At 55.1% G+C, this 26,555-nt stretch overlaps 1 protein-coding gene across 1 annotated transcript in view; it reads right to left on the bottom strand.

The window, feature by feature from the left end:
• TLN2 (talin 2) overlaps positions 1-26,555 on the bottom strand; it is a 46,631-nt gene that overhangs the window by 16,839 nt on the left and 3,237 nt on the right. Inside the window, exons 3-35 of the mRNA XM_087703954.1 lie at positions 26,031-26,160; positions 24,726-24,878; positions 24,025-24,167; positions 22,793-22,920; positions 21,317-21,380; positions 18,614-18,718; positions 15,751-15,906; positions 14,688-14,789; positions 14,169-14,245; positions 13,544-13,724; positions 13,320-13,433; positions 12,647-12,755; positions 12,133-12,341; positions 11,864-11,962; positions 11,584-11,751; positions 10,741-11,035; positions 10,252-10,418; positions 9,956-10,084; positions 9,400-9,513; positions 8,862-8,975; positions 8,625-8,759; positions 8,362-8,490; positions 7,472-7,574; positions 5,775-5,983; positions 5,184-5,303; positions 4,679-4,876; positions 3,837-3,976; positions 3,162-3,255; positions 2,821-2,910; positions 2,482-2,604; positions 1,881-2,024; positions 1,248-1,409; positions 44-184 (exon numbers count right to left, since the gene is read on the bottom strand). Of these exons, the coding sequence (XP_087560080.1) occupies positions 44-184; positions 1,248-1,409; positions 1,881-2,024; positions 2,482-2,604; positions 2,821-2,910; positions 3,162-3,255; positions 3,837-3,976; positions 4,679-4,876; positions 5,184-5,303; positions 5,775-5,983; positions 7,472-7,574; positions 8,362-8,490; positions 8,625-8,759; positions 8,862-8,975; positions 9,400-9,513; positions 9,956-10,084; positions 10,252-10,418; positions 10,741-11,035; positions 11,584-11,751; positions 11,864-11,962; positions 12,133-12,341; positions 12,647-12,755; positions 13,320-13,433; positions 13,544-13,724; positions 14,169-14,245; positions 14,688-14,789; positions 15,751-15,906; positions 18,614-18,718; positions 21,317-21,380; positions 22,793-22,920; positions 24,025-24,167; positions 24,726-24,878; positions 26,031-26,160 (4,545 nt within the window). The remainder of the gene's footprint in view (positions 1-43; positions 185-1,247; positions 1,410-1,880; positions 2,025-2,481; positions 2,605-2,820; positions 2,911-3,161; positions 3,256-3,836; positions 3,977-4,678; positions 4,877-5,183; positions 5,304-5,774; positions 5,984-7,471; positions 7,575-8,361; positions 8,491-8,624; positions 8,760-8,861; positions 8,976-9,399; positions 9,514-9,955; positions 10,085-10,251; positions 10,419-10,740; positions 11,036-11,583; positions 11,752-11,863; positions 11,963-12,132; positions 12,342-12,646; positions 12,756-13,319; positions 13,434-13,543; positions 13,725-14,168; positions 14,246-14,687; positions 14,790-15,750; positions 15,907-18,613; positions 18,719-21,316; positions 21,381-22,792; positions 22,921-24,024; positions 24,168-24,725; positions 24,879-26,030; positions 26,161-26,555) is intronic.

Here is a 26,555-nt window from a genome sequence, read left to right on the forward strand (position 1 = left end):
AGCCAGGCGGCTGTGGGTGCCCCCATGTCGGTGGGGCCCTCACCTCGGCACTGATCTGAGCAGGGATGCTGGCAAACTCAGGGTTGGAGGCGAAGGCGGTCAGGTTTTCCACCGCTTCGATGAGGGGAGCAGCTGCAGCCTGGCACTTGCCCCGGTTGTCTTCGGAGAAGTCTCCGTCCAGAGCCTGAAGAGGAGAAGCAGAGGCGGCTGAGAGCTCAATTCGAAAGAGCAGAGAAGCTGGGGAGGAGAGCTCAGCCGTGGACACAGAAGGTCCACGGGGGTTGCTAAGCCCCCTCCTCCTCTTTCCATGGGCCAGTCGGAGCTGGGGACGGTGTTGGATGGAAACTGGGCTACAATCCTCCCCCTAGGTTGGACTCTTCCTTCGATATTCCTCTGCTGGGACTTCGCCTTTTCCAGGCTCCTTCAACAGAAGCCCAGCGGCCCCGTTGCAAACCACAGGCAGCGTCACACCCCGCAGGACACGCTCAGCCAGGACTGAGTGAGTTTAAGTTTTAAGTTTAAGTTTTATTTTATTTATATGCCGCCCTATTCCCTAAAAGGGACTCAGGGCGGCGAACAACTTAAACGGGAAGGGGAAACATACAAGTACAAAATAGACATTTAAAATGACCAACAACCACACCTGTCGAGAGGGGGAAGGGAACTCATCGACCCCAGGCCTGCCGACGCAGCCAGGTTTTAACGGCTTTTCGGAAGGCCTGGAGAGAGGTGAGGGTCCGAATCTCCGCGGGGAGTTCGTTCCAAAGGGCCGGAGCTGCCACAGAGAAGGCCCTCCCCCGGGTCGTAGCCAGGTGGCATTGGCTGGTAGACGGTACCCGGAGGAGGCCGACCCTGTGCGATCTAACGGATCTTTGGGAGGTAATTGGCAATTGGTATCTCAGGTTTGACTGGGTTCTCTCAGCCCAGGGGCAAAAACAAATAAAGCCCACTGCTCGAGGCAGACTCCCCCCCCCCCCGCCCCAGATTCCTCCTTTAAATGCATCCTGGTCACCCCAGACTTCAACTTTGGGATGGCGACCAGCTTCTCTTTCCTGGGACAGGAGACCCAGACGCCCCTGGAGACGAGGGCCAGAAAATGTCCCCTTCACGGAGGGACTCCTCCCTGCCTGCCCTCTGCTGCCCCCCCTCCCTCGCAGAAGCAACTTTCAGGGGGGGGGAGTTTTCTTTCACAGCCCCCCTCTCGTCTCTGTCGGGGGGCCTGGAAGCTGCTGTCCCGGCTCTCCCACCTTGATGGTCTTCACCAGGTTGGCGGTGCTGTTGGCCACCTCCTTGGCCGACTGGACGAAGTGCCTCTTGGCCACGGGGTTGGCCGTTTTGGAGGAGGCAATGCGGCAGGCGTTGCAGAGGGCAGAGGTGTGCTTGGCCACGATGGTCGCCGCCGACAGGACCTGAAACAGGCAGAGGGGGAGGAGGGGGGGGCACAGGGCTTCACACTCCTGAAATCCAGGGAGGGACCCCCTGACCACCGTGGTCCCTCTTCTTCAAGGATCCGGCGGTCAGGATGGTCTATCTCGGCTTGAGCCAATGGGCAGGGCAGCTGTCGGTCAGAGGAGGCCGAAGCAGAGACCTGGGAAAGGTCAAATCTGTCCTCCCCCAGGCACTCCACGCTCACGGGGCCTTCCCTCTGCTGGCCGCGAGGAGCCAGCAGGTGGAAAGCGATGCCAAAGGGCAGAGGTGACCCAGGAGAGACCCAGGTCTTGGACAAGGTCCCGGGTCCAGCCAAAGCTTCCTCTGATCGGAAAGGCCTTCGTAAAGGCTCCCTTCTGCTGCCCAAGGGGCCTCTTTCCTTCTTAAAACCACCTTGTGAGCATTAACAATTGTGTGTGTGGTGTGTGTCTGAGAGAGAGAGAGAGCCTTACCTGGGACGGACTGCTGGCTGGATCCACCAAGTTCTGGCATGCCATCTGGATGGCCTGGTTGGCGCGGGCAAACTGGATGGGATCCACGAGGCCCTGTTGACCAGCCTGGCTGTTGGGGTCCGAGATGCCCACCAGGTAGGCGGCCTAGGGGTCAACCAAGAGGGTGTGTGTGTGTGAAACAGGCGGTTCGCCAAGCGCCTTCTGGGGAAGGAGGCCGAAGGGAAGCAGAAGGGGAGTCTCTGGCATTCCAACACAGTCCAGAGGCCCCCAAAGGCCGGGGAAATGCCCAGCGGGTCTTCGGCCAGCCCATCTGCAGAGCTGCCCTCTATGCCGGATGCCACGTATTCCACGACTGCTTGGGAGGGGGATTTCAGGGTCCCCGCCTGAGCCGTCTCCAAGGAAGGTTGGCATTTGCTGCCCCACTGCGAACCTGGCAGCTTGGAAAGCCCAGAGTGACCAGGCCAAAATAAAACCCGCAGGCTCCCCGAATGCCCCCTCTGCCCCAATGATGCCCTGGACCCAAACCCCTGCAAAGCGCCCACAAGGGGCCGGAGGGAAATCAGGAGGTCCCGGGGTGGATTCGGCACCAACCCAAACCCACCTGAGCTGCCGCTTCGGTCAGACCGCAGAGAGCCTTGGAGGCCACCCCCACACACTCCCCGAAGACGGGCAGGTCGCCGGTCTTGGCGTTCTGGGAGATGCCGGCCATCGCTTCCCCCAGCACCTTCGGAGAGAGCCCGTGTGAGAAGGCCACGCCTGAGTCTCTCCGGAGAAGACCTCCAGGCCCCCTTCTCCTCCGGAAGAGCCGTCCAGCCCTTCCCCGCTTCTGGAAAGAGCTCCCTCTGGGCCCCTCCCTCCAGGTCCTCTCCTCTCCCCCCCCTCAGCTGCACCATGCCCCCCTTCCCCCCAGGTGGATCCCTTCCCCATTGGGAAGATCTACCTTGGAGTTCTCTATGACGCCTTCAATGCAGTCGAAGTACGACTGGTCGCTCACGGGCTCACTGGCGTTTTCCAGCATCTCCTTCACCGTCTGGAGGGAGAGCAGCAGCCCAGCCCAAGTCAACGCCCGGCCCCCCAACTGACCCCGCTCGGCCTTCCTGGATCTCCCACAGATCCCTCCCCCCAATTCTGGCCCCCTGGGTGGGCAGGAATCCCCCAGCCACCCAAGTGCTCAGAGGGGCTTTCTCCGCAAGGCAAAACTCTTCCTGGGGGAAGCCCAGGAGCCACAGCCCCACGCCCCCAAATCCCCTGGAAGGGCAGAGTGGGGAGCCCAGGACAGACCTCCAGCTCCCGGAGGGCGTTGTCGCACTCCTTCTGGCCAGGTGCTTGTTGGGTACACAAGGTGATCAGCTGGTTGATGCTCTCTGTGACAGCTCTGGGGACGAAGAGGAGGAGGGAGAAGCTGAAGACTCCGGAGAGAAGCCAGATGCTCATCCACTGAGCCTTTCTTTCCTTCCCTTTCTCTCTTCTTCATCCCTCCTCCCTCTCCCCCCTTCTCTCTTTCCTCCTTCCTTCCTTCCAATCTTTTTTCCTTTCCTCTCTTCTTCCTTCATCTGCCCTCCCTCCCTCCCTCTCTCCTTCTTCCTTTTCCCTCTTTTTCTCTCCTCCCTTCTCCCCCACTCCTCCCTCCCTCTCTTCTTTTCTCCCACCCAGGTGCTCCTCACAGTGTCCTTCCTTCCCTCCCTCCCCTACTCCCCCCCACCCCCAAAGCCCTGCAAGGGGGGCTGGGCTACGGACAGAAAGGCTCCAAAGCCTTCTTGGAGAAACAAGAGGCTAGGAGGGGTCTTTGCAATCCCACCGATGGAAGCAGGCAGTTGTGCCCCCCAGCCACCTCCCCAATTCTCCCCTCCCCTCCTGCTCAACGGAGGCCAGTCAGAAACGAAGCCCCCCCCCAGCGGTTGCCAACTCCCTGCCCTGCTACCCCAGCCCCCAACCCAGCCCCCCCGCAGCCCCCACCTGGCAGCGGCTGCTAAGAGGTTCTTGGCGTTGGGGGCACCAGGGTCCACCGAAAGAGACTTGGCTGCCAGAAGCAGCTTGCTGGAAGCCATGGAGATGTTCTTCAGATTCCCGATGACCTGGATCTGGTCCTCTTTGGTCTGTGAAGCAGACAAGGCCCCGGGGAGGGCGGGGGGTGTCACTGCTTGGGCAGAGAGCCCAGCCCCCCAACTCTACTCCTGGCTCCAGCAGCATTGGGGGCAGCCCCCCTTGGATGGGGCGGTGCAGACGGAGACCCAGATCACCGCAAGGACCCCCAGCTGAGCAGACGAGGCTTCCACAATCGGGCCTTGACTGGGAAAGAGCCTCCCACCCCCTGGGCAGCCCCGTCTCTGCCTGGCACAAAGAACCACCAGGCACAGCTGCTCCAGCGGCTACCCTGCCCGGCAAATCCGTCCCGGGCACAAAGGATGGGCCAGTGAGGCTGCAGGGACGATCCTCGTGAGGAGGAGGCTGAGAGCCAGCCCAGAGGGTGGGCTTCCAGCGGCTCAGCCGGAGGGGCCGAGGGCGGAGGGGGCAGGGACCCTCCTAGAGCCCTGGGGTCCAGCATGTCGCTCTGGACCCTAAGCAGGAGTTTAGTGGTCAAACACGGCTAGAGAGCTGAGCAGCATTGGGAAGGAGGCCACTAGGAAACCCCACAATGGGAGATTAGACCCAGAGGAAGCATCAGCCATGAAATGCCTTGGAAAGTTGCATGGATGCATCGGGTGTGGCCCGGAGGTCCCCCGAAGGCCCCTTCCCAGCAGAAGCTCCAGCAGGAGAAGCCCAGAGAACAGCAGGGGGAGGGGAGGGGGGGCACCTACCTGAGCCTGGCCGGCCATTTCAATCCCCGCGTCGAGAAACTCATCAAAGTCCTCGCTGAACTTCCCCGAGGCGGCCGCTAGCTCCCCGCTCTGGCCCCGCGTGGAGTGCACCACCTCCCCAGCCGCCTGGTTCAGGTCGGCCGCCGCCTGGTTGAGCTCGCTCTGCGCTTCCTGGAATGACTTGGAGCTGGGGGGCAGCTGCAAGGCGAGGGTGGGGTTAGGAAGCCGTGGCTGGGCCCCCAACACCCGCGGGTCCTGCCCTGCACGCTCCCCCTCGACAAAGCCACCGAGGGAAACGGGGGAAGAATCTGCGGGTTCTGCTTCAGTTTGCACACACACGGACCAGCCTCACAGCCCCAGGCAACGCAAAGGCCAGAAGCCCCCCCACCCCCATGTTTTATTCCACCCTTGTTTTGAAAGGCCCGGCCGACCCACGCAAAGCCCCTCATGGGAGCCCTTGGCAAAGGGGCAAGTGGCCTCCTGAAACACGGCGGCCACGGCTCACCGATTCCACCAGCAGCTTCTTGCTGGATTCGCCGATGCTCTTCAGTGCCACGTCCACGTCCTTCTGGCCAGGGAGGCAGTTGACGCAGTTGTTCAGCGAATGGGACACGGCTTTCGCCACCTAAAGGAGAGCCAGCGCCAGGCGAGAGGGAGGTCAGAGGGAGGCAAGCAGCCCCAGGACCCCCCCAGCCCCCTTTCCTGATGCCCTGACAGTTGAGACCCCTGGGCTGGATCAGAGCACAACCAGACTACAGACTCGCCAGCAAGGAAGCCGAGGCAACTGGGCTGCAGGGGGGAACAACGGGGGCTCGGAGGGAAGGAGAATTCCAGGGATTCAGGCGGGGGGGGGTCTTGCCTGGGGAGGGGTTACAGATCTCAACCACACAGAAACACGGGGGGAGCAGCCTCCATGGCTCCACTCTGGCCTGCAGACCCTCCTGGACTCGGGGAGAATTTTGGGCCAGGAAGGCAGAGGAGCGGGACAGTCCGAGCAGCCACAGCCACACACGGCCCCTTTTGCCGGGAGTGGTCCTGGTGTGGGTGGCCGTTGGGTGGGGCAGCCCCCTCCTCTCCCCGGCTGCTCTGCGCCCACCTGGGCCAGCCTCTGCTGACTCTCGGCATCCCCCGGGGACACCAGGGCCTCCTTGGCCTCCTGGATGAGCAGAGCGGAGCCTTCCATCACGTCCCACGCAGAGTCCAGCATCGCGCGGGCCCCGGCTGGGTCGCCCGTGGACGCGGCCACGCCCCGTGCCGCTTGTGCCAAGGTCTTCAGCGCCTGGGCCGTCTCCCGGGCAGCCACCCCTGGAGGAAGAAGGCAGGGAAGTCCGGTCAGCAGCCTCCAGGCTGGCCCTGCCTCTCCCAAGGAGGAGACAAGAGGGGCCGAGGCTGAGCCCCGTGGCCAGTGGGCATCTCGAGGGCCAGTCTCTTCCGCAGAGCCCAAATCACAAGATGGAGGGGGGGGAGAAAGCAGTGCTTCTCTGGAGCTGCCCATCCCTCCTCATGGGGACTTCTTCCCCACCCCAAGATTGGGCGGCCTTGTTCAGAAAGCCAAGTTTACATGGCTGCCTTTATCGTCCACCACTTCCTGCATTTTACTGAGTGCTGCTTTTATTCACGTGAATTGCCAAGAGTTGGCTAAAATAGGGGAGGGGGGGGCGCATAATATAAGCAGATCGTGAATGAGACCTGGAGAGAAGATGCCATCTCGTATCAGCCACCCTTGACGAGTTTCCTGCCAATGAATCTCTTTCAAAGCTTTCCCCACCTCTAGTGGGAGTGAGTTCCTCTGGTTAAGGATGCGCTGTCAGAGCAGCCCCTCCCAGCTCGCGCCGTTGCAGGCCCACCACCTCTTCTCCCAGCTAAGGCTTCGGACCTGCTCCCCATTCCCGGATCACCCCAAAAATTCCAGGGGTCCCGAGGGTAGAAAGGAAGCCGAAGCAGGGCGTGCGTTCCAGCGTTTTCTGCAAAGCCAGGGGAACTCTTCCCCCAAGCCCACCAGTGGACGGAGAGTGTATCTTGGCCTGGAAGCCTTTCCCAGAAAGGAGGGGGCATTTAATGCCCCCCCCTTTGGAAATCCCTGTAGCTTCTTCCTAGAGGGCAGAAGGGGGTCTCCACGTTCCAGCTCCCTCCTCATCCAATTACTGCAGCTTTCAAATGAGGGCCCACAGACCCAGGCGGCCTCCATCTTGGCCGCACAGAGGGGAGCCCCTCCTAATTAGCCTCATCGACTTCGAAATCTCCCGTGGACAAGCCGGCCGAGAGGCAACATGATCCACACAAAAGCATTTTCATCGATGCGCAAATCTTTTTGCTAACCAGCCAGGAGCCCCCAAAGAGGATCTCCGGGTGCATATCGAGGTGAAATAAACAGCGGATTCAGCATCAGAGGGGGTCACTGTACTGAAATGTGGGGCCCAGAGGAAATTGGGTCACAGCACTCCACCATGCTACTTTATGCGCATTGATCCAAAGTCTGGTTCCGACTGTGGGTTAGAAACGGCTGGAATCCTTTCCTTTTATTGCAAGAGATCCTGGAGAGATCCAAGCCTCCCCGAGCCTCGGCGTTGACCCTTCAGCCTCTGCCCACTACAGGTGGCCAGCAAAATATTCTTTTCCTCCCTGCTGCTTATCAAGGCCACGGAGTCATCTTTCGGAATGGTTTGCAAATGTCTTAGGAATTGTTCTCAACCGTAAAACTCTCTTTGGCTGGATGCACTGGGCAAGGCAGGGATTCCTGCCCCCTGGCCTCACCTGGGGCGGCACGGCCGAAAGGGCAAAGGGCATTTGTACCTGTGTAGTCTTCGTTGCCCTGGGCGGCACAGGTCAGCAGCTGGGCCATGGAGGAACCCACAGCTTTGGAGGTGCTTCCCAAGTCCTGGGCACATTTTTCGAGCTGAGGGAGAGAAACGACCTCGCGATCAACCTTCCAACGTTCCTCCCAGATGTGGCAAGCGCCCCCTGGTGGCGCCCTCTGAGATTGGCACAGATTTCCTCCCCACAAGCGGGCCACCCCCAATATTTCAATTCTGCCCCAGAAAAGGATTGGATTGGGTTGGATTTATTCGACTTGTATGCCGCCCTATTCCCAGAGGGACTCAGGGCGGCTGAACAAAAGCCAAGGGGAGGGGAACAAATACAAAAAGTAAGACAAAAATAAGACAACAGTACAGACAATTTAAAAAACACAACAAGCACAACCAATTCGAGTAGGGGCATCTTCCCCACGCCTCCCTCTCGCCAGTCACGGCTTCTATTATTCCTTCCAAAGGGAAGGAACTGAACATACATTCAAATGCAACCCCCCCAAATTTTAGCTTGGTTAGTATTGTATTTTTCAGAGCATAAGGCACACCTTCCCCTCCTGTAAAAGAGTGTGGAAATGTTCGTGCGTCTTATACACGAATACAGCCATTGTTGGCCTCCCGAAGCCCCACCCCTACATCCCATTTTTGCAAAAAGTGGAGGAAAAATGTTTTTCACAAAAACGGGCATTTTTGCCTTCCCCCAGCCCTGCTGAGGGCCTGCAGTTTGCTCCTGGGGGCTCCTGGGGGGCCAGAGGGGACAAAAACTTTTTTTTCTCACTTACCTCTTTGAAATCTTGGTACGTCTTATACCCCCCCGTTGCTTCTTACAGTATATACATTTTTAAAAAAAACCAGAATGTGACATTCTCTGTTTACCGTTTCCCCCGGAAGAGGCTTCAACTGTCCATCCAGAGCCGCCATCTTTGCATCCTGCAGTTCATTTTTCAGCGTCTGGACAGTGTTCAAGGCAGAGTCGATCTCCATGGGGCCACAGGCTTCGTGTGCCTAAGCGCAAGAGGGAGGAACAAGCCCATCCTCACAACTCTTTCACCACAAGCACAAAGCCCCTCCAAAAAGGGGGTGGGAACGGATGGGGAAGGCATCTCGGGGGGAGGGGGCCTCCCGCGGCCTCTGCCCACCTTCTGAGAAGCCGTCCTCAGCTCCGCCAGGCTGGTGGCCAGATTCTTGGCACACTGGCTCAGCTGCATGGCCGCCGCCTGGTCACTCACAGTTGGAACTGCTGCTTTGGCTGAAGCCACCATTTTGCTCCCTGGCTGTGGGAAGAAAGACCGACCACACGTGGCCTGTGGTGGCCCCTCCTCCGTCTTGCAGAGCGGGGCCCCTCGCCAGCCCCTCCCTCCCTCCCACCCGCATACCTGGAGGAAACTTTGGCTGGAGTTGATCAAGGTGAGTTGGGCGCCCAAGTCCTCCGCCTGCGCTTGGCTCCCTCGCACTCCTTGGACCAGCTGCGGGATGTGGTCAGCCACGTTCTGCCCGGAGGAGCAAAAAGGAAGAAGGCCCGCTTGGCTCTCCAGCCGGACAGTCCGAGGCCGAGCCCAACCGGACAATCGCTCCTATCACAGAGATGGCCCAACATGGGAGGGCCAGAAAGAGGGGCTGGGGCACGTCTAGCCAGGTGAGGGGCTGGTTGTTTAGCTCCAGTGTGGGGGGTTCAGAAGACGCTTCGCCTCCTCCATCCCTCTGAGACCTGGGCAAAGGAGGTCGTGCGAAGGGGGGCTGAAGGAGACCGGCTCCATCCAGAACGGAGCAGCTTCCAACGCATGAGAATCCGGCTGTCCAGGAGGCCTCTTGGGATTGTCCAGGGAGCGTTTTCTCGGGACTCCTCAAACCTCGTCAAGGACACGGCGGAGCTACGAGGCGGCTCCTCCTCTTCCCTGTCCGAGGGGGGCTCACCTTGCAGCTCTGGACCAGCTGCTGGTGGGCCGCGCTGTTCTTGTTCGAAATGGCGGCGTTCTGAGAGGCTGCGATGGTTTGAGTGGCGGCTGCAGCGGCCTGTTTCGCTGCCACCTGCAAGAAGGAGGTTCCGGAAATGCCTTGGAGGGGCAGGAGAGAAGGGGAGGGTCCCTGGCCAGCGGAGGAGAACTGGGGGAGGGGGGGGACGACGGACAGGACTTTGGAAGGCTGGCAGGATGGACTCCGTTCTGAAACCCTTGAAAGGAAATCCTTCCTTTCTCTTTATGAGCCCCCACTCATCCTGGAGATTGGCTCTCAGGGAAGCCCCCTCGTCGGCTGGCCTTCTGCAGAGGGGGGGGGGGTTAGGCTGGTATGCAGCCTCCTTGCAAGGGGGCGCAAAAACTCCAGGCTGACCAGCCCGGTAAGACAGGCCTTCTCATCCCCAGTGGTGTCTTTCCCCCCATCCGGTGGAGGGGGCAGAAAGCAGCTGCCTGAAACGCTGGGTCTGCGCTCAGGGCCGAGCTCTCAGCCAAGGAGGGAGAGGAGAAGGTCTCACCTCCAGTCGGTTCACAATCTTCTTCTTAATGGCGTTCTGGGCAGCTGCGTTGGTGGCCACGCGGAGCCCTTCGGCCGCTTCCCGCAGCCTCTGCTGTTGATCTTCGTTGTCGGGGTTGGCAGCAGCTCCCTTAGGGGGGGTGGGGGGGGAGACACCAATTGCAAAGAGGAAAGTTGGGAGGGGTCAGGCCCACCTCAGCCTTCGTGCTAAGGGGGGGACTGACTTCACCCCGTCACCTCCCAAAATTAAGTACTAGCTGGCCACCCCCGAGAGCCACCCCGGGGCTCCTGTGGTACCTTTGCAGCTTCTACCATCCGGGCTGTGGAATCGGCGAGAAGTTTGGCAGCCGCCAGGAGCTTCTTCGAGTTCTCCATGTCGATTTCTGCCTCGGCGTCTGAGCGCATGGCATTCACCAGATCTGAAGTTGCTTGCGCTAACACCCTGGCCTGCCGCACCATTTCCCCTGCAACGGGATAAAAAGTTTTTTCATCTCTCCGGGGCTCCAAATCGGAGGGTTCCCAACCAATGGCTCCCAGGGAGGGAAATACTCTGCGGAACATCCTGAGGTCTTCAAAGGGCCACAGGAACCAGCCCCCCCCCGCCATTTCTGGACCAGAGGCCTTCCTTTGCCTGCAGGAGGCAGCCGGTTCAGTTTCTGGCTCTACCAGGTGAGGAAGGGGCTCACCTGGCAGCCAACCCAGCTGGGTGACCAACAGGCCGAGTGGGCAGGTTTGCTTCTCCCGGACGGAGGGGCCGAGGGGCCCCAAAACTGCCAAGACTCTTACCGGCATCCCCCATGGAACTGAAGATGCTCTCGGTGACATACATGATGGTGTCGGTGGCCTGATCGTAGCGCCCGATGGGCTCTCCCCGGCTGGCAAACTGGCGGACGTGCTGCAGGAGGTCATTCAGGGCCTGGCTGACCACGCTGGCGGCCGCGCTGACTTGCTTGAGCAGTTCAGCGTCATCCGTGGCCGCCTGGCACGCCCGCACACAGTTCTCCACGGAGCGGTCCACCAGCTTCCCGGCTTCAATCAGCTGCTCCTGACACACCGGGGAGCTGATGGTGGGGCTGACCACCTGCACAAAGCGTGGCACGTCAAAACCACGCTGGTCAAAATCGCGGCGATAAAGCCGCGACGTCATCACCGCGCGTCATCACCGCCGCGACAACAGCGCGGCAACAGAAGGGCATTTCAAAACGGCGCCGCGGCAGAAAGCCGACTTCATTTAAGGTAAGCGTTAGGATTAGGTTTAGGGGTTTGTTTGAGGGTTAGGTTTAGGGTTAGGTTTAGGGTACTGAGTGCTTGGGAATGCGCGATTTTGCCCTCCGCGATTATGTCATCGCGGTAAGGTCGCGTTTTTCCCTAGCGCTTAGAAGGGCGAGAATTAGTCTTTGCGCTTATGTCTCCGCGCAGAAGGGCTTCGCGGATTTGTGGTGGAACCGCACAAAGCACATCCGGGCAGGAGGGGTGAGCAGCCAGGCACAGGGCACCTGGTCTGTGAAGGCTTGTCTGGCCGCCGCAGCAGGGCGGGGGCTCTTTCCACCTGACCACCACCTGACCAACAGCCCACTGATGTCTGTCCAGCTCTCTACAGCTGAGCAGTACCAAGGAAGCTGGACGCACCTTTGCACAAGCCACCAGCTGCGAGGTGGAGAGGGCGCACTGCGTGGCAGCCGCAATCACCCTGTTCTGCAGAACGGTGTCCTCGGCCACCTGAGCCACGTTCTTGGCCTTCAGCACCAACATGGCGGCGGCGTTGGCCACAGCTTTGGCCAGGCTCATCAAGACGTCCTGGAGAGGAGGAAGGAGGGAAAGAGGGCTCAGACCACGAGGAAGAGAGGCTCAGATCATCCCAGGGCCTCCTGGTAGGGAAACCGGCTGTGGGGGCCCAGGGGAGCTTCACCTGGAAGCGCTCGTCCGCCTCGTTCTCCCCGATCTGCCGGAGCAGCTCCCCGCTGGCTTGGCCGATGCTGCCGGCTGCGGTCAGAACAGTCTGGCGGGGCTGGAAGGACGGAAAGTAGGAAAGATGGCAGCTTCACTCGAGGAAGAGAAATTCTCCCAGCTGCTGCCCTTCCGCCAAAGCAAAGCCCTTCCCGTGGGCCACCCAGAAGACACAACGAGGACCAGGGGGCAACCGGGGCGGCCCACTGCCCTTCCGCCCCATGGCCTCACCTCTCCCGATGTCGGTTCCACCGCTTTGAGCAGGTTTGAGACGGCCCCCGCCAGGGTCCGAGCGGCCTTCAGCAGGTCCTCCCCACTCCCGACCTCGTCGTCCATGAGAGCCGCCAACAGCTTGACCCCCTTGGACATCTCCGTGAGGTTGGAGGAGATGGTGGTGATGGCACAGCCCACCGCTGTGTAGTCTGTGTCGACCGGGTCCCCTGCCAAGCGGAGCAGACCAGGAGATGCCCAACGTCTACACGCATTGCAGAGGCCCACCCTTCAAAGACTTTGTGGGTCTGGTTGTGGGGTTTTTGCGGCCGTTTACTCTTCCAGAGCATCTTCTGCTTTGGCTCCAAGCACCCTCGGGCTTTATAGCAAGCCATGGGGTTATGCCCGAGTGCCCCACTGAGATGGGAAGGCTGACCAAAGTCAACTCAACAGGTGCCTCCTTCAGGACTCTGGAAAGATGCACGCTACACTCCCCAACTGCATAGGACCATTACAGAGCACGCGGCCCCCTTACCTGCTGTAAGGTTCACCACGGACGCTGTCCCTGCAGTGATGGCATCAACCTGAGAGTGTATTTCGTGTTTTGACTCGTCCACTTTGTTCTGGACCCAAACTCGGGAAGCCTGGAGAAAAAGGCAGACCACCCAAGCCAACTTAGAAGAAAGTGGGACATCTGTTTCTAACTTCTAGGTTTGCTAATCCTCGGACAACCTTCTCCAACTTGGTGGCCATCGAGGATCCATTGCTAGGATCCTTAGCAGTTGCCAAGCGAGTGAAGGATTCTGGGGATTGAGTTCCACACATCTGGAGCTCAGCAGTTCAGGAAAGGCTTCATCTGGCAGGAATTGTGATCAGGGGTCCACTCTGGTTGCTAGGAAACCTCCTGGGCTCCCCCAGAAGGATGGCTCTGACCCCTCAAACAAGGGCAACCGTTTCACACAGTTTCCCTGGGCCAGGCCTGTCCCTCCTGGGGGGAAGAAGAGCTATCCGACCTGGAGGGGCCGATTCACACATGGAGAACCAAGGAGGCTCAGAAAAGGGCCAAGGGGGTCTCTGTTATGTTCAGAGCATTTTGAGACCCAGAGGGGCTGCCGAGGAAGAGAAGTCCCAGGCCAGTCTTGGCTTTGGAGAGAGGGTTCTCTTCCCCTTGCCCAACCCCCCCCCCCACTCCCCCGGAGCCAACTGACCATGTCATTGCCTAAAGGCGGGAGGTCATCGACGTGGGTGAGGTCTGCCTGGGTCTGCTGGACGGCCTGCATGCTGGTGGTGATGGTGCCCATCAGAGCCTGCTGGGCGGAGGTCTGGGGAAAGCCAACCAGGTTCAGCAGATCTTCTCCTGCAAGGGGGCGGGGGGGGCTCTGCGACCAGGGACCAACCCCCCATTTGCTCAGGGGGGGAGGGGGGGGCTCACCAGAGGGGGCATGTGGGCGCGGTGCATCTGCCCAACCGTCACCTGCTGCTGTGGGGAAGGCATGCTGCCCATGTTGAAGGTCTCGGGGCCGGTGGAGCCGGAGCGCATGACGGCCGGAAGCGCCACGGAGCCGTGCTCCACCTTCCCGGTGCGGTTGAACTGCTGCTGCAAGATGGTCGACCTGCCAAAGGAAGGGCAGAACCAGGCTGGACGGCGGGGAGCTCTTTGCCCTCCGTGATCCTTTCCGTGGGGAGCCAATTGGGGCACAACCCCACACTTCCTCCCCATGACTGGGAACAGGGCAGTGCACCAGCTCCCATTCCACAAAAGGACACTCTTACACACACACACACACACACATACACCCCTATGCCTGATGAGCTGCTCCGGGGCCCCCAAAAGCTTGCACCCCTCTTAGGGGCTTCCTATCTGACACGCCCCAATAAGGAGGCCCGTCTTTGAGAGACGCAAACTGCAAAAAGGAAGGGAGGCCGGGAGGCCTCGGAGGTGGAAAGGAGAGCAGCTCTCATGGGAAGGTGGTGAGAATGGAGTAAAGGGACAAGGCAGCTCGGGGGGCTTTTCCCCAAAGGCCGGAGGGGAAACGACCCAGCCCTCTTCCACCTACTTCTTGGGGGAGATGGATTCTTCCAACATAGTCGATTCTTCATCTCCTTCCAGCCCAAATCGATCCTTGCTTTGCTTCTGCGGAAAAGGCCGAGAGAGGCTTTCGCTCCCTTCCTGGGTCTTGTGAATTCACCCCCCCGCACATGCCTTTTTGCAAAGGGGTCTGAACACCCACCAGCCCACTTGGGAGAATCTCCAGGCTCCACCTGGGGCTCCAATCCCAGGCCCTTTGGCTGGCCAGTTGCCCCAATTCCCCACCTCCAGCCCCTAAAGTGCCACGTTGGCTGGGACAGAGGCTTAGATTGGTTCTCACCTCCTCCCTTTCCCCTTCAATACAGGTGTGGAATGGAAGCACCAAAGGCCCCTCTCACCCCCAACCCAATGCCCCATTGCGGGGCAGTTTGGGGGCAGGTGGCTGGGATGGCTGCCTGGATGTAGAGTTCAAGTCTGTCCGTCCTTCTCTACATCGAAGGTGAGAGGGGGAGCAGGGCGCCCCCCAACGGAAGCCGAAGGGCCGTACCTTCTTGAGGATGATGTCAATGTACCCCGCGATCAGCTGGGAGATCTGCTCCCCTTCAGTGGTCTGGACTGAATAGTAGCTTTCTTGGTACTCCCCAAAGTCCTAAGGGAAGACACAGCAGGATTGGCATCAAGATGGGGACGCCCAGATGGGGAGACTTTTCTTCGGCTTCACCATCGCCACCACGAATTAGCAATAGCAATAGCAGTTAGACTTATATACCGCTTCATAGGGCTTTCGGCCCTCTCTAAGCGGTTTACAGAGTCAGCATATTGCCCCCACAATCTGGATCCTCATTTTACCCACCTGGGAAGGATGGAAGGCTGAGTCAACCCTGAGCCGGTGAGATTAGAACCGCTGAACTGCAGATAGCAGTCAGCTGAAGTGGCCTGCAGTGCTGCACCCTAACCACTGCACCACCTCAGCTCCTATTTCTTAGACATATATACAGAATCAGCCTCTTGCCCCTTCCTTCCTTCCTTCCTTCCTTCCTTCCTTCCTTCCTTCCTTCCTTCCTTCCTTCCTTCCTTCCTTCCTTCCTTCCTTCCTTCCTTCCTTCCTTCCTTCCTTCCCACTTAGTTAGCAATAGCAATAGCAGTTGGACTTATATACCGCCTTCATAGGGCTTTCAGCCCTCTCTAAGTGGTTTACAGAGTCAGCATATCGCCCCCACAGTCTGGGTCCTCATTTCACCCACCTCGGAAGGATGGAAGGCTGAGTCAACCCTGAGCCAGTCAGGATCGAACTCCAGAATGTGGGCAGAGTCAGCCTGCAATGCTGCATTCTAGCTACTGGGAGGGAAGGAAGGAAGGAAGGAAGGAAGGAAGGAAGGAAGGACACTAGCAATAGGACTTATATACTGCTTTACAGCCCTCTCTAAGCAGTTTACAGAGTCAGCATATATCGCCCCCACAGTCTGGGTCCTCATTTCACCCACCTCGGAAGGATGGAAGGCTGAGTCAACCTTGAGCCGGTGAGATTTGAACTGCTGAACTGCAGATAGCAGTCAGCTGAAGTGGCCTGCAGTGCTGCACTCTACCCACTGCGCCACCTCGGCTCTTACCAGGGTGAAGCTTTTGGGGGAGGCCGCCCAGCGTTTCACGGTGGTCAGAGGCCACTCCTGCAGGACTTCCTTGGTCTTCTCATCCACACGCATGACCGACTCCTTGGTAATTCCTAGCAAACGTGGCACCAGTTTGTTCTTCCCTTTCATTTTCTCCTGCGGAGGGAAAGTGAAGCAAGAGGGAGCTTGGAAGAAGGCAAGGAGGCTCCAGCTGAAGGCCTATCTAGGGCACCTTTGGTGTTCCTCAGAAGCCAAGCAGGTGGAACCCAAGAAGGGCCCGCACAATTGCATCCCACGGGAGGCAGGAAACAGCCATGAAGCGCCGACCCTGGTCCCATGTGGATTTCCTGAGCATCCTTCTACCGCTCTTGAACATTAAATCTATTTTTGCATCTGAGAGCGGCAAATTCTATAGATTAATATCTGCGGAGAAGCTCTTCCTTCTCCTGAATCCTCCTCCCTTGAGTGGCAGCCAAGACTGCCCATATCCCACCCCCCTTCCCTACATCCCCCATGATCTCCTACACCAGTGTTTCTCAACCTTGGCCACTTGAAGATGTCTGGACTTCAACTCCCAGAATTCCCCAGCCAGCGAATGCTGGCTGGGGAATTCTGGGAGTTGAAGTCCAGACATCTTCAAGTGGCCAAGGTTGAGAAACACCGTCCTAGACCCCTGTCCCTTTTCCCTTTCTAGGCCCCCAAGCACAGCCTTTCCTCCATGACCCACAGCTCCAGTCCCACGTTCATTGTGGGCTCTTTTGTGCATTATATGCACACTTCACTTTGGCGCACAGCTCCAGAAAAGGGTCTCCTGGGGCAATTCTAGCTCATGTCTTAACAAGTGAAGAATAAGTCAATTGGGATACGGACTCTTTATCTTGGCTGCTCTGCTTAGAACGTGAACAGTCCAGCAACTAAATTTTGAGGAACTTCCAAGCGGCTGACCTTCAGTAAAACAAGTGTAGAAGGAGAAAGCCACGCCTGCTATTATAATTCATTTCCGTTCCCCAAGTTGCAATAATTCATTCAAAGCAGAGTGGATTAAACGTTCAGAGCATTCGTTAAACAGCTCAGGTTTTTTAAGTCTCTGCTTTCCTCCTCTCGTAAATCGATCACAGCCAGGCGTTTTAACACCGCTGTTCCCGAAATGACTTAATTGCCATTTGCTTCAGTTAAGAAAAAGTGGAAAGCCTTCAAAGAATGGAATATGTGCTTTTAATTGAATGAACCCCAGCATATCGCTCCCGTCAAACAATTATCCGAATTGTTGTCTTCCTCCGGTGCCCCATGGTGCCATTTGGAAGTCCCCTGTTAGGAGAACATCGAAGGACTCTGAGTGTGAGAAAAACCACAGCTTGTGTGGCAGCATTCAAGGTGCTGGTTATTACCTTTAAATAGCAATAGCAATAGCAGTTAGACTTATATACCGCTTCATAGGGCTTTCAGCCCTCTCTTAGCGGTTTACAGAGTCAGCATATCGCCCCCACAGTCTGGGTCCTCATTTCACCCACCTCGGAAGGATGGAAGGCTGAGTCAACCCTGAGCCGGTGAGATTAGAACCGCTGAACTGCAGATAACAGTCAGCTGAAGTGGCTGCAGTACAGCACACTTAACCACTGCGCCACCTCGGCTCTCATGGCCCTACATGGCCTAGGACCCGGACATCTATGAGACCATCTCCTGCCACATACCTCCCAAGATCTCACAGGATGGGCCTTCTCCAAGTGCCGTCGACCGGACAATGCCAGCTGGCGACTCCTCGGGGGAGGGCCTTCTCTGTAGCTGCTCCGACCCTGTGGAACGATCTACCCCCCCCCCCCGAGATCCGGACCCTTCCCACTCTCTCGGCCTTCCGAAAGGCCACTAAAACCTGGCTATTCTGGCAGGCCTGGGGCTGTTGACCGCATGAAGAGGTCCAGCCCCGCCTACATTGAGTGCATGATGTGTTTCTTTTAAATCTGTTTCTTCTTCTCTATTTTTAATTTTTTTTTTAAAATATTGTATTCTGTAAGCCGCCCAGAGTCCTTCGGGATTGGGCGGCATATAAATGCATTAAATTAACAATTTCAATTCTGGGAAAAACCACTGGCATACAATTGGCTCCTTTGCAAGGTGGCTAATTGATTCTGAAAGGAACACAGGAAGGGAATGGCTGACCACTAAGCCCCCCTCCACCAGAACAGGCCACGTTCCCCCATCAGGAGAGGGGAGATTTGATGGAAACACAAAGCGGGAATGGTTCAGCCAACGCAGAACTTGGTTTACTAATTTTTCAGTGGGGTCCAAGGACGCGAATGATCAGCCAGGCTTCACGCTGCAAATTCAAACTTGGCCCAGTTCAATGTCAGGGCAAAGAGGGATGGGTTTCCTTTGCTCTCATCTGGCTTTATGACGGGGTGCCCAAATGTCAATCAGGCTTGGCAATGTTTTGATTTCTCTAAGCCAGAGGTGGGCGACTTTAGGACCTGTGGACTTCAACTCCCAGAATTCCTGAGCTGGCGTAAGGGATTCTGGGAGCTGAAGTCCACAGCTCCTAAAAAGTTGCCATGGTTACCAACTCCTGCTCCAAGTCTCCTCAGTGTTTGGACTAGTCAAGATTTGGCTTTAGGATAATTTGGCTTCTGGCTACATGATGACCAAGCCAGTCCAATCGTTCCGATGTATTGATCCAGATCAGGAATGGATTTTGGCCAAGACCAAATGAGGAAAGGAAAGTCTTTTCAATTCTTCCCTCTACTCCAAACCTTTTGAGGTGAAGAAGGTTTCAACTCTTTAGCCAGGTCTTATGAAGCACAGCCTTCACCGTTGCAAGCAGCAACCATTGAATCCCATGGAGTACATTTAATTCAAGCCCAAATCCTACCTTCACCAGGAAAAAGGAGACTCCGTAGGTCCTCAGAGACCGGGCCAACTTCACGTACTTCACTTTGGCCTCGATTTCTGTCATCTCCCCGCAGTTCTTGTGCTCCTGTGGTGAAAGGACTGTTTTCGTCAAACCGAAACCTCCTAGGAGAAGGCCTCGGCCGTTGTGGAACAGGGAGACTTTCAAGGTGCTGCTAAAAGAGAGAGTCACCTCTGAACCTCTTAATTTATTTGCTTATAAAGATCCATAACCTGGCATGTCTCCTCAGACCAGACCCAGCCGAGCAAGGTTATGAGCTGGAATTGGCCATCTTTCCCCTGTCTGACCTTCCTTTCTCAGCCACGCTCCCTTCCTCATCATCCTTGCCCACGGCCTCCGTCATCCCTTCCTTTCTCAGCCTGGCATCTGAGAGAGGGTCAGCCAAGGGTATTTTCTGCAGCTCCTGCCAGCTTTCATTAACCTCTGAGGTCACCAGTGATATTTCAAGGATGTGAAACTCACGCATGGAAAGATATTTGCTGAGCCCTCGGAAGACAGGTGTCATCCTGCCTCCATAGGCCTCTTGAAAGAGTTTTGCATCCAATTTTTGACGCTTGGTATCTCCCGGGATAAGAGTCTTATGGAGGCAGCCAAAGTCTGGGCTACCAAGAGCAGAAAATGGGGATTTTGGAAGCTGACCTGGATTCTCATAGCACATGAACGTACTTTCCACTCCAGGCCAATCATAAATGTTGGCTTCAGCGCAAGGCGATGCTCACCTTGTGTTTAGAGCAAACCAGATGAGGCAGCTGATTGCAACTTGGAGGAGAGGCTGCTCCCTCTGCCAACTGATTAGCAAACCAGACGTTGAAAGTTTGCTTGCCATCTGGAACCTTCCCTCCCTAAATGGTGAATCTCATAACACTTTGTAAGGCCAGAGTAAAAGTTATTTGTCTGTTTTCAAGAGACCAGAGACTGGTATCCTGCTCTGTTCCATTTGATAGGAATTATTAAAGTGACTTTAAGTATCATTTTCTCTTTTGAGAACCAAGGCAGAGATTAGGAAGGACCAGAAACACCTGCAGCCCATCGCTTGAAAAAGCAGCCCTCAATTTGCTGCAATAGGAACATTTCTAATTCCCAAACCCCAAAGGGTTTCGATCGGCGTCAGCCTTTGCCTTGTGCCCTCCAGATGCTGCCTGGGTATGATGGGAATTGAGATCGAAAACATCTGGAACGCATCACCCTGGGGAAGGCGGCAGATCCTGACCGAGCAGAGGAAGCCCCATGCTTTTCGTCAGCTGTTTCCCAACCAGCTGTGTCAGTCCGTAACTTCCAGGGTCCCCACTGTTCACACTGACTGAGAATGGTGGGAAATTCTAGCTCCAAACATCTGGAGGGCATTTGATGAGAAAAGCTGCATTGGATGCTTTTAGTAGTCCAAAGAAGACACCTCGGGAGAACGAGGGTTTCAAGCCCTCTGAGGGCCTTCCACATCTTTCCTCACAATGCACAGAATTAATAGCAATAGCAGTTAGACTTATATACCGCTTCATAGGGCTTTCAGCCCTCTCTAAGCGGTTTACAGAGTCAGCATATCGCCCCCCAACAACAATCCGGGTCCTCATTTCACCCACCTCGGAAGGATGGAAGGCTGAGTCAACCTTGAGCCGGTGAGATTTGAACCGCCGAACTGCAGATAGCAGTCAGCTGAAGTGGCCTGCAGTGCTGCACCCTAACCACTGTGCCACCTCGGAGAACCCCAAACCCTAAAACCTGTGATCAATTCCACCCTCAGAAAGCCCCCTTTTCCTCAGTTCCCGAGAGACCAAGAGAAAATGGTGAGGAGAGGAGGAAAGAAGGAAAAGGATTTACCAGTGGAATAAAATGAAATACGTTAACATTGTTAATGGCATGTAGTTAAAATGATGTGAGGGAAATAGACGAATGCTATTAATTGTGGATAATTAGCTAAGTGAAATGTTTATTATACAAAATTAAATCTGAGGTCACATGTTTCCTATAGTAAAGTAGAATAAAAGATGGAAATGAAATGTTAAGTTTGATTAACTTGGGAGGGACAAGTAGTGATATTGTTTATCTATTAAGAAGAAAGAAATTAAACCAATTTCCAATTTTCAATTTTAATAGATTTGTATGCCGCCCAATCCCGAAGGACTCCAGGCGGCTTACATAAAAACAGTTGAAAAGCATTTTAAAAAGTTTAAAATACAGAACAAAGATGAGATGGAAAAAATGGAAAGAAAACAATAGGGATGAAATTGGAAATGGAAATATGATGCAAAATGAACTATGCCTATGAGAAGATGTTAAGGGGGGAAATCTGGCCAATGCTCTGTTTATAAAAGAAGTCAAATAGGTAACAAAAAATTTAAGAAAACTTTGTTTTATAAAAAGAAAGCTCCTTTCTCCTCCTTCTCTGCTTTCTTCACTGCAGTCAAAGGCGATTAAACCCCCTCCTGTCTTGGAGAGAAGGCACTGAAAAGCAAACCACTCTTCCAACCAGACACAAAGCTATAATTTCGGGTAGGAAGTTTGCCAAAGGGAGCCGAAGAGAGGAAGAACACCTGCTTCCTTTACATTTGACAGAATGCCACAAACCACACACACACACACACACACACACACAGACACATGCAGAAAAGGGCCGTTGAGATGCGCGCTGTCTCCCTGCTCGGGGTAGAAGGCTCCCTTTTCAATTACCTGGAATATTCTCTTTTCGGCTCCTCTTTGCTTGATGTATTCTTTGGGGAGAAATTCCTTCAGACTGTAGGAACAAGAAGTCACAATTAATGAAGGTGGCCTCCTCCTCCTCCTCCTCCTCCTCTCGACTGGGAAACATTCGGCTGCAGACGTTGGGGAGAAGATCCGGGGAGTCGGGCTAGGCTGGCTGGGGGCATTCTGGGAATGGAAGTCCAGCAGCTGGCCACTTGGGATCCTTCCATTATTAGCACGCCTGGATGCTCCTCCCTCCTTAAAGAAAGGACCCTCCTCGGGGGGGCAAAGGGTGGGGACGAGGCCCCATCAAGCCTTCTGAAGCTGAACTCTGAGCAGCTGTTCCCGAGGAGGCGCAGAAACCTCCAGATGTGATTAATCCACATTATTTAAATCCCGTGGGGCTCCTTTAGCAAAATCTGATGGAGATCTCCCCCATCAATTCAACAGCAGCAGCATCAGGAACCCTTCAAGGGAGCCTCCAAAGGATGACTCAGCCTTCCATCCTCCTGAGGTCAGTATAAACCACAAGGACCCAAAATTGTTGGGGAGACACTGCCGACTCTGTACACCGCTTAGAGATGGCTGTAAAGCACTGCAAAGCGGTATATAAGTCCAAGTGCTATTGCTAGTCCTCCCTCCCTCCCCTTAGAATACAATATTGCAGGCTAACTCTGCCCACTGCCAGCAGTTCGATCCTGACTGACTCAAAGATTCAGCCTTCTGTCCTCCTGAGGTTGGAAAAATGAGGACCCAGATTGTTGGGGGGGGCAAGAGGCTGACTCTGTAAACCGCTTAGAGAGGGCTGTAAAAGCACTGTAAAGCGGCATATAAGACTAAGGGCAATTGCTATTTTCCTCTTCCTTCCTTCCTTCCTTCCTTCCTTCCTTCCTTCCTTCCTTCCTTCCTTCCTTCCTTCCTTCCTTCCTTCCTTCCTTCTGTGGTGCACAGTGGTTAGAAGGCAGTGTTGCAGGCTAACTCTGCTTACTGCCAGGAGTTCGATTCTGACCGGCTCAAGGTTGACTCAGCCTTCTGTCCTTCCGAGGTGGGTCAAATGAGGACCCAGATTGTTGGGGGGGGCAAGAGGCTGACTCTGTAAACCACTTAGAGAGGGCTGTAAAAGCACTGCGAAGCGGCATACAAGCCTAAGTGCTACTGCTATTTCCTTGAGGCTGGCGTGGCGCTGCCTTGCCCACTGAGATATCCCGGCATTTCCAATTCCAGAGTGGGAAGTGCTGGCAAAGAGCTTCCATTCCACCCTTCCGGGCTTTGAGGAAAGAGGCTGGGGGTGAGGACCAGACTTCCAGAGACCTCCCCGCAGCTTCTCAGCAACAAATGCTGGAATGATCCTGGGGGTGGGGGAAGGGAGGGGTGGGGGTGGTCCCCAAAGACCCCCGGGGCTAAAGCCATTGTGCAGGCAGCTGCCCAGCTCCGCTTAGCCCCCAAGGGAAGACCCTCGCTTACTCTAGGAAGCCGGGTTTATGCTTGTGCTCCACATGAGGCCCAAACTGGATCTGTGCCTGGAAAGCGCCGAATTCGCAGGCCTTCTCGAAGGACACCGGGTGGGAACCATTCAGAATGTCGTCCCGGGCCTAGAAAGCAAGCGGGGAAAGAGTCCACATCAGCCCCAAAGATCTCGACTCCTCCTTGGCCACGTTTTCCAAGAAATTCAGCACTCCCCTTCCTTCCAAAGGAAACGAGAAGGAGCACCTGCAAGAGGCCATTCAAAGCAGCCGCCTCAGTGGGGATGAAAAGCCTCACCTGAATGGACTTACTCACACGTGGGGCTAAAATACCCCTTTCCGGCTCTCAGGAGTCTGCAAACCAAACCCCCTTTTCCTTTCAATAAATCTAGTTCAGGGGTCCCCAAACTTGGCAACTTTAAGACTTGTAGGGGGGGGGAAGGGAGGTGGGGTGTTAGGGGGGAGGGGGGATATATAGTATGTGCTAGATTTTAAAATAACATGATTGCACTTGTATACTGTTGCTCTTTAATTTCACTGTAAAAATATGACAGGCTGAATATATTAACATATAGTAGAAATACACCGAAGGGAGGAGTAGAGGGATAGAAGAAAGAGGGGTAGAGAGGGTGGGAGAGAGGAAGGGAGGGAGGGTGAGAAGGAAGGGAGGGAGTCTATCGGGAGAGAGGAGTGGTAGAGGGGGAGGGGAAGTAGGGTAGAGGGGAATGATGGAGGGAAGATGGAAAGTTGGAGGGGGGGCGAAAGAAAGGGTGTATGGAGGGTCGAAGAGGTACATTGGGTTTCTATTTTTGGGGGTATTGTTGACAAGAGGAATGGCTGTGTTTATTGTTTAATGTTATATGGCCCCGGTTATGCACAGTATATATGTGACTGTACGAAAATGAAAAATGGAAAATAAAAACACATTTACAATTAAGACTTGTAGACTTCAACTCCCGGCATAGCTGGCTGGAGAATTCTAGGAGTTGAAGTCCACAAGTCTTAACAGGGCCAAGTTTGAAGACCTCTGAACTACTTAGTCTAACTCTGCAAGAACCTAGTTTTTTGGGGGGTGGGGGTTGGGACCCCCTGTCCATGGCTTCGCGCCCAAAGGTCATGGTTGAACATGATGTGCAGATGTGTGGCTTGATGAATCAAGGAGGGTCAAACTGCCTTTGACCAGACCTTAGCAAGAGGGTCACCTGTCCTGTCGTCCCCCCCCCCCCGGCACACCTGAACATAGAGCAGGTTGAGCTGGACGGGGTCTCTGGAGTCCACGTTCTGGTCAGAGTAGAAGAACTTCCGTCTCAGGAGGAGCGTCTCGTTCTCGTCCACCCCTTGTTCCCGAAACGTTCGGCTGTGATCCAACCAGTTCACTGGGGGTGGAAAGAGAGGAAGGAGGCAGATCATTTCACAGCTTAGCCTCCTTTAGATCATTGGACTGCAGCTCCCATGATTCCCTACGGCAGGGGCCCCCAAACTTGGCAACTTTAAGACTTGTGGACTTCCAACTCCCAGAATTCTCCAGCCAGCAGAGCTGGCTGGAGAATTCTGGGAGTTGAAGTCCAACAAGTCTTAAAGTTGCCCAGTTTGAAGACCTCTGCCCTACGGGCTTGGCTACGAATCACTACGGGAACTGGGCAGCACCAAGTTAGGAAGGAGAAAAATGCAGAGCAAGATTTACATACATACATACATACATACATACATACATACATACATACATACATACATACATACATACATATATAAAATTTCAAAATATATATTTTGATTTAGAGCGTGGACATTTCAAGATATCCGCCTTCACCTTAGATTATGTACTAATCTAAGGTGTTCCTGCTTAAGCAGTTCGACTACGAAATCCCTCCCGTTCTATCACAAACGACTTCTTCGTCCCTGGGGAAGACTCGATATCCGAGGGAGCCACTCACAGTCGTCATCCGTGTGCAGCTTGGCTTTTAATTTCTCCATCTTTTTTTCATCCCGTAGCAGCGTCCTATCCTTCTTCAGGGTCCCCGTGCCCTCTTCCTTCTTCTCCTCAATGCCTTCTTGGATTAAGGAATACTCTTCATAGTTGGTTATGCCTAAAAAATGCCAAAAAAAAAAAAAGGTCATTTTTCTGAGCTGCAAGAACCGGCATGGTTTGGAAAGAAGTCTGTGGGTCAGAACCACCCTGATGAAGCCACAAGAAAGAGCAATTCTTTGGACCCGTCCCCGGCCATTAACTACCATGGGTGAATGTTGGTCTTTCCAGAACTCCTTAGTGCCCCTGTCCTCTTCCAGCAAACAACAGAGTTGCGCAATAGAGGACGGGCACAAGGACTTCGGCTCCTCCAGCAGCAAAAAAAAGATGAGACTTCCTTCTGGCAGAGAATTTGAAGCATCACATCCAATTAAGAGGATGACATTGTGGCTGGGAGCTCCAGGAAAGTAGGCTGCGCTTTAACGTCAGCGCTTACAGTCCACTTCCAAATCAAGGCAGACCTAAGAGAGGCAAGGCCTTCTCCTCCCGTCCACACCAAGGGCTACCCACCTTCTAGATCAGTGTTTCTCAACCTTGGCAACTTGAAGATGTCCGGACTTCAACTCCCAGAATTCCCCAGCAGTGGTTAGGACAGTGTTTCTCAACCTTGTCAACTTGGAAGATGTCCGGACTTCAACTCCCAGAATTCCCCAGCAGTGGTTAGGACAGTGTTTCTCAACCTTGTCAACTTGAAGATGTCCGGACTTCAACTCCCAGAATTCCCCAGCAGTGGTTAGGACAGTGTTTCTCAACCTTGTGAACTTGAAGATGTCTGGACTTCAACTCCCAGAATTCCCCAGCCAGCAAATGCTGGCTGGGGGATTCTGGGAGTTGAAGTCCAGACATCTTCAAATTGCCAAGGTTGAGAAACACTGTTCTAGATGATGACCAATTGTACTACAGACCCAATTAATAGACAGCCGCCAGCAGAGAGAGAGAGCAAGCGATTCCCAGCACAGGTTCTCAATCCATGAAAAGGCCCTTTTGGAGGCCAACTAACTACGGCCTGGCTCATTTCCTGGAATGTCACTTTTGGAAGTCACTCTTGAAGGCTGATTACCACGGCCTGCCACGAAGTCTGCTTCATAGACCTTTCACCCTCTTTCACATGGGGTTTGGCCCCCTGGGATCCCTTCGTCTGGAGGGGAGGATTTGATTGCTCTTCTGTGGGGAATGGGGACAATCTGCTTGGCGGGCCGCCCTCTTATCCTACCTATCCGGCTGCAGATGGTCACCAGAAGTTCTCCAACAGTTTTGGAGTCGTCCACCATCACCGTCTTCACAGAGCCGTCCAACATCCTGATCTTCTGGGGCCTCTGCTTCTTTTTGTACTCCAAAACATCCTAGGGAGTAAAACCACCGGAATATTTCACGGGAGAGACAAACCTGGAAGTGGATCCCGACCACGCCCAAGCGAGAGAGAGAGAGAGTCAAGGATACCCTCCTGAGGACTTGCACCTCCAGGGATTCCCAGGGGAGGGAATAGCAATAGCAGTTAGATTTATACACCGCTTCACAGGGCATTCAGCCCTCTCTAAGCGGTTTACAGAGTCAGCATATCGCCCCCAACAATCAGATAGATAGATAGATAGATAGATAGATAGATAGATAGATAGATAGATAGATAGATAGCAATAGCAGTTAGACTTATATACCGCTTCATAGGGCTTTCAGCCCTCTCTAAGCGGTTTACAGAGTCAGCATATCGCCCCCAACAATCAGATAGATAGATAGATAG

Source organism: Thamnophis sirtalis, unplaced genomic scaffold, assembly GCF_051295495.1.
Source record: "Thamnophis sirtalis isolate CommonGarterSnake01/CBP01778 unplaced genomic scaffold, rThaSir2_p1.2 scaffold_2, whole genome shotgun sequence".
NCBI lineage: Eukaryota > Metazoa > Chordata > Lepidosauria > Squamata > Natricidae > Thamnophis > Thamnophis sirtalis.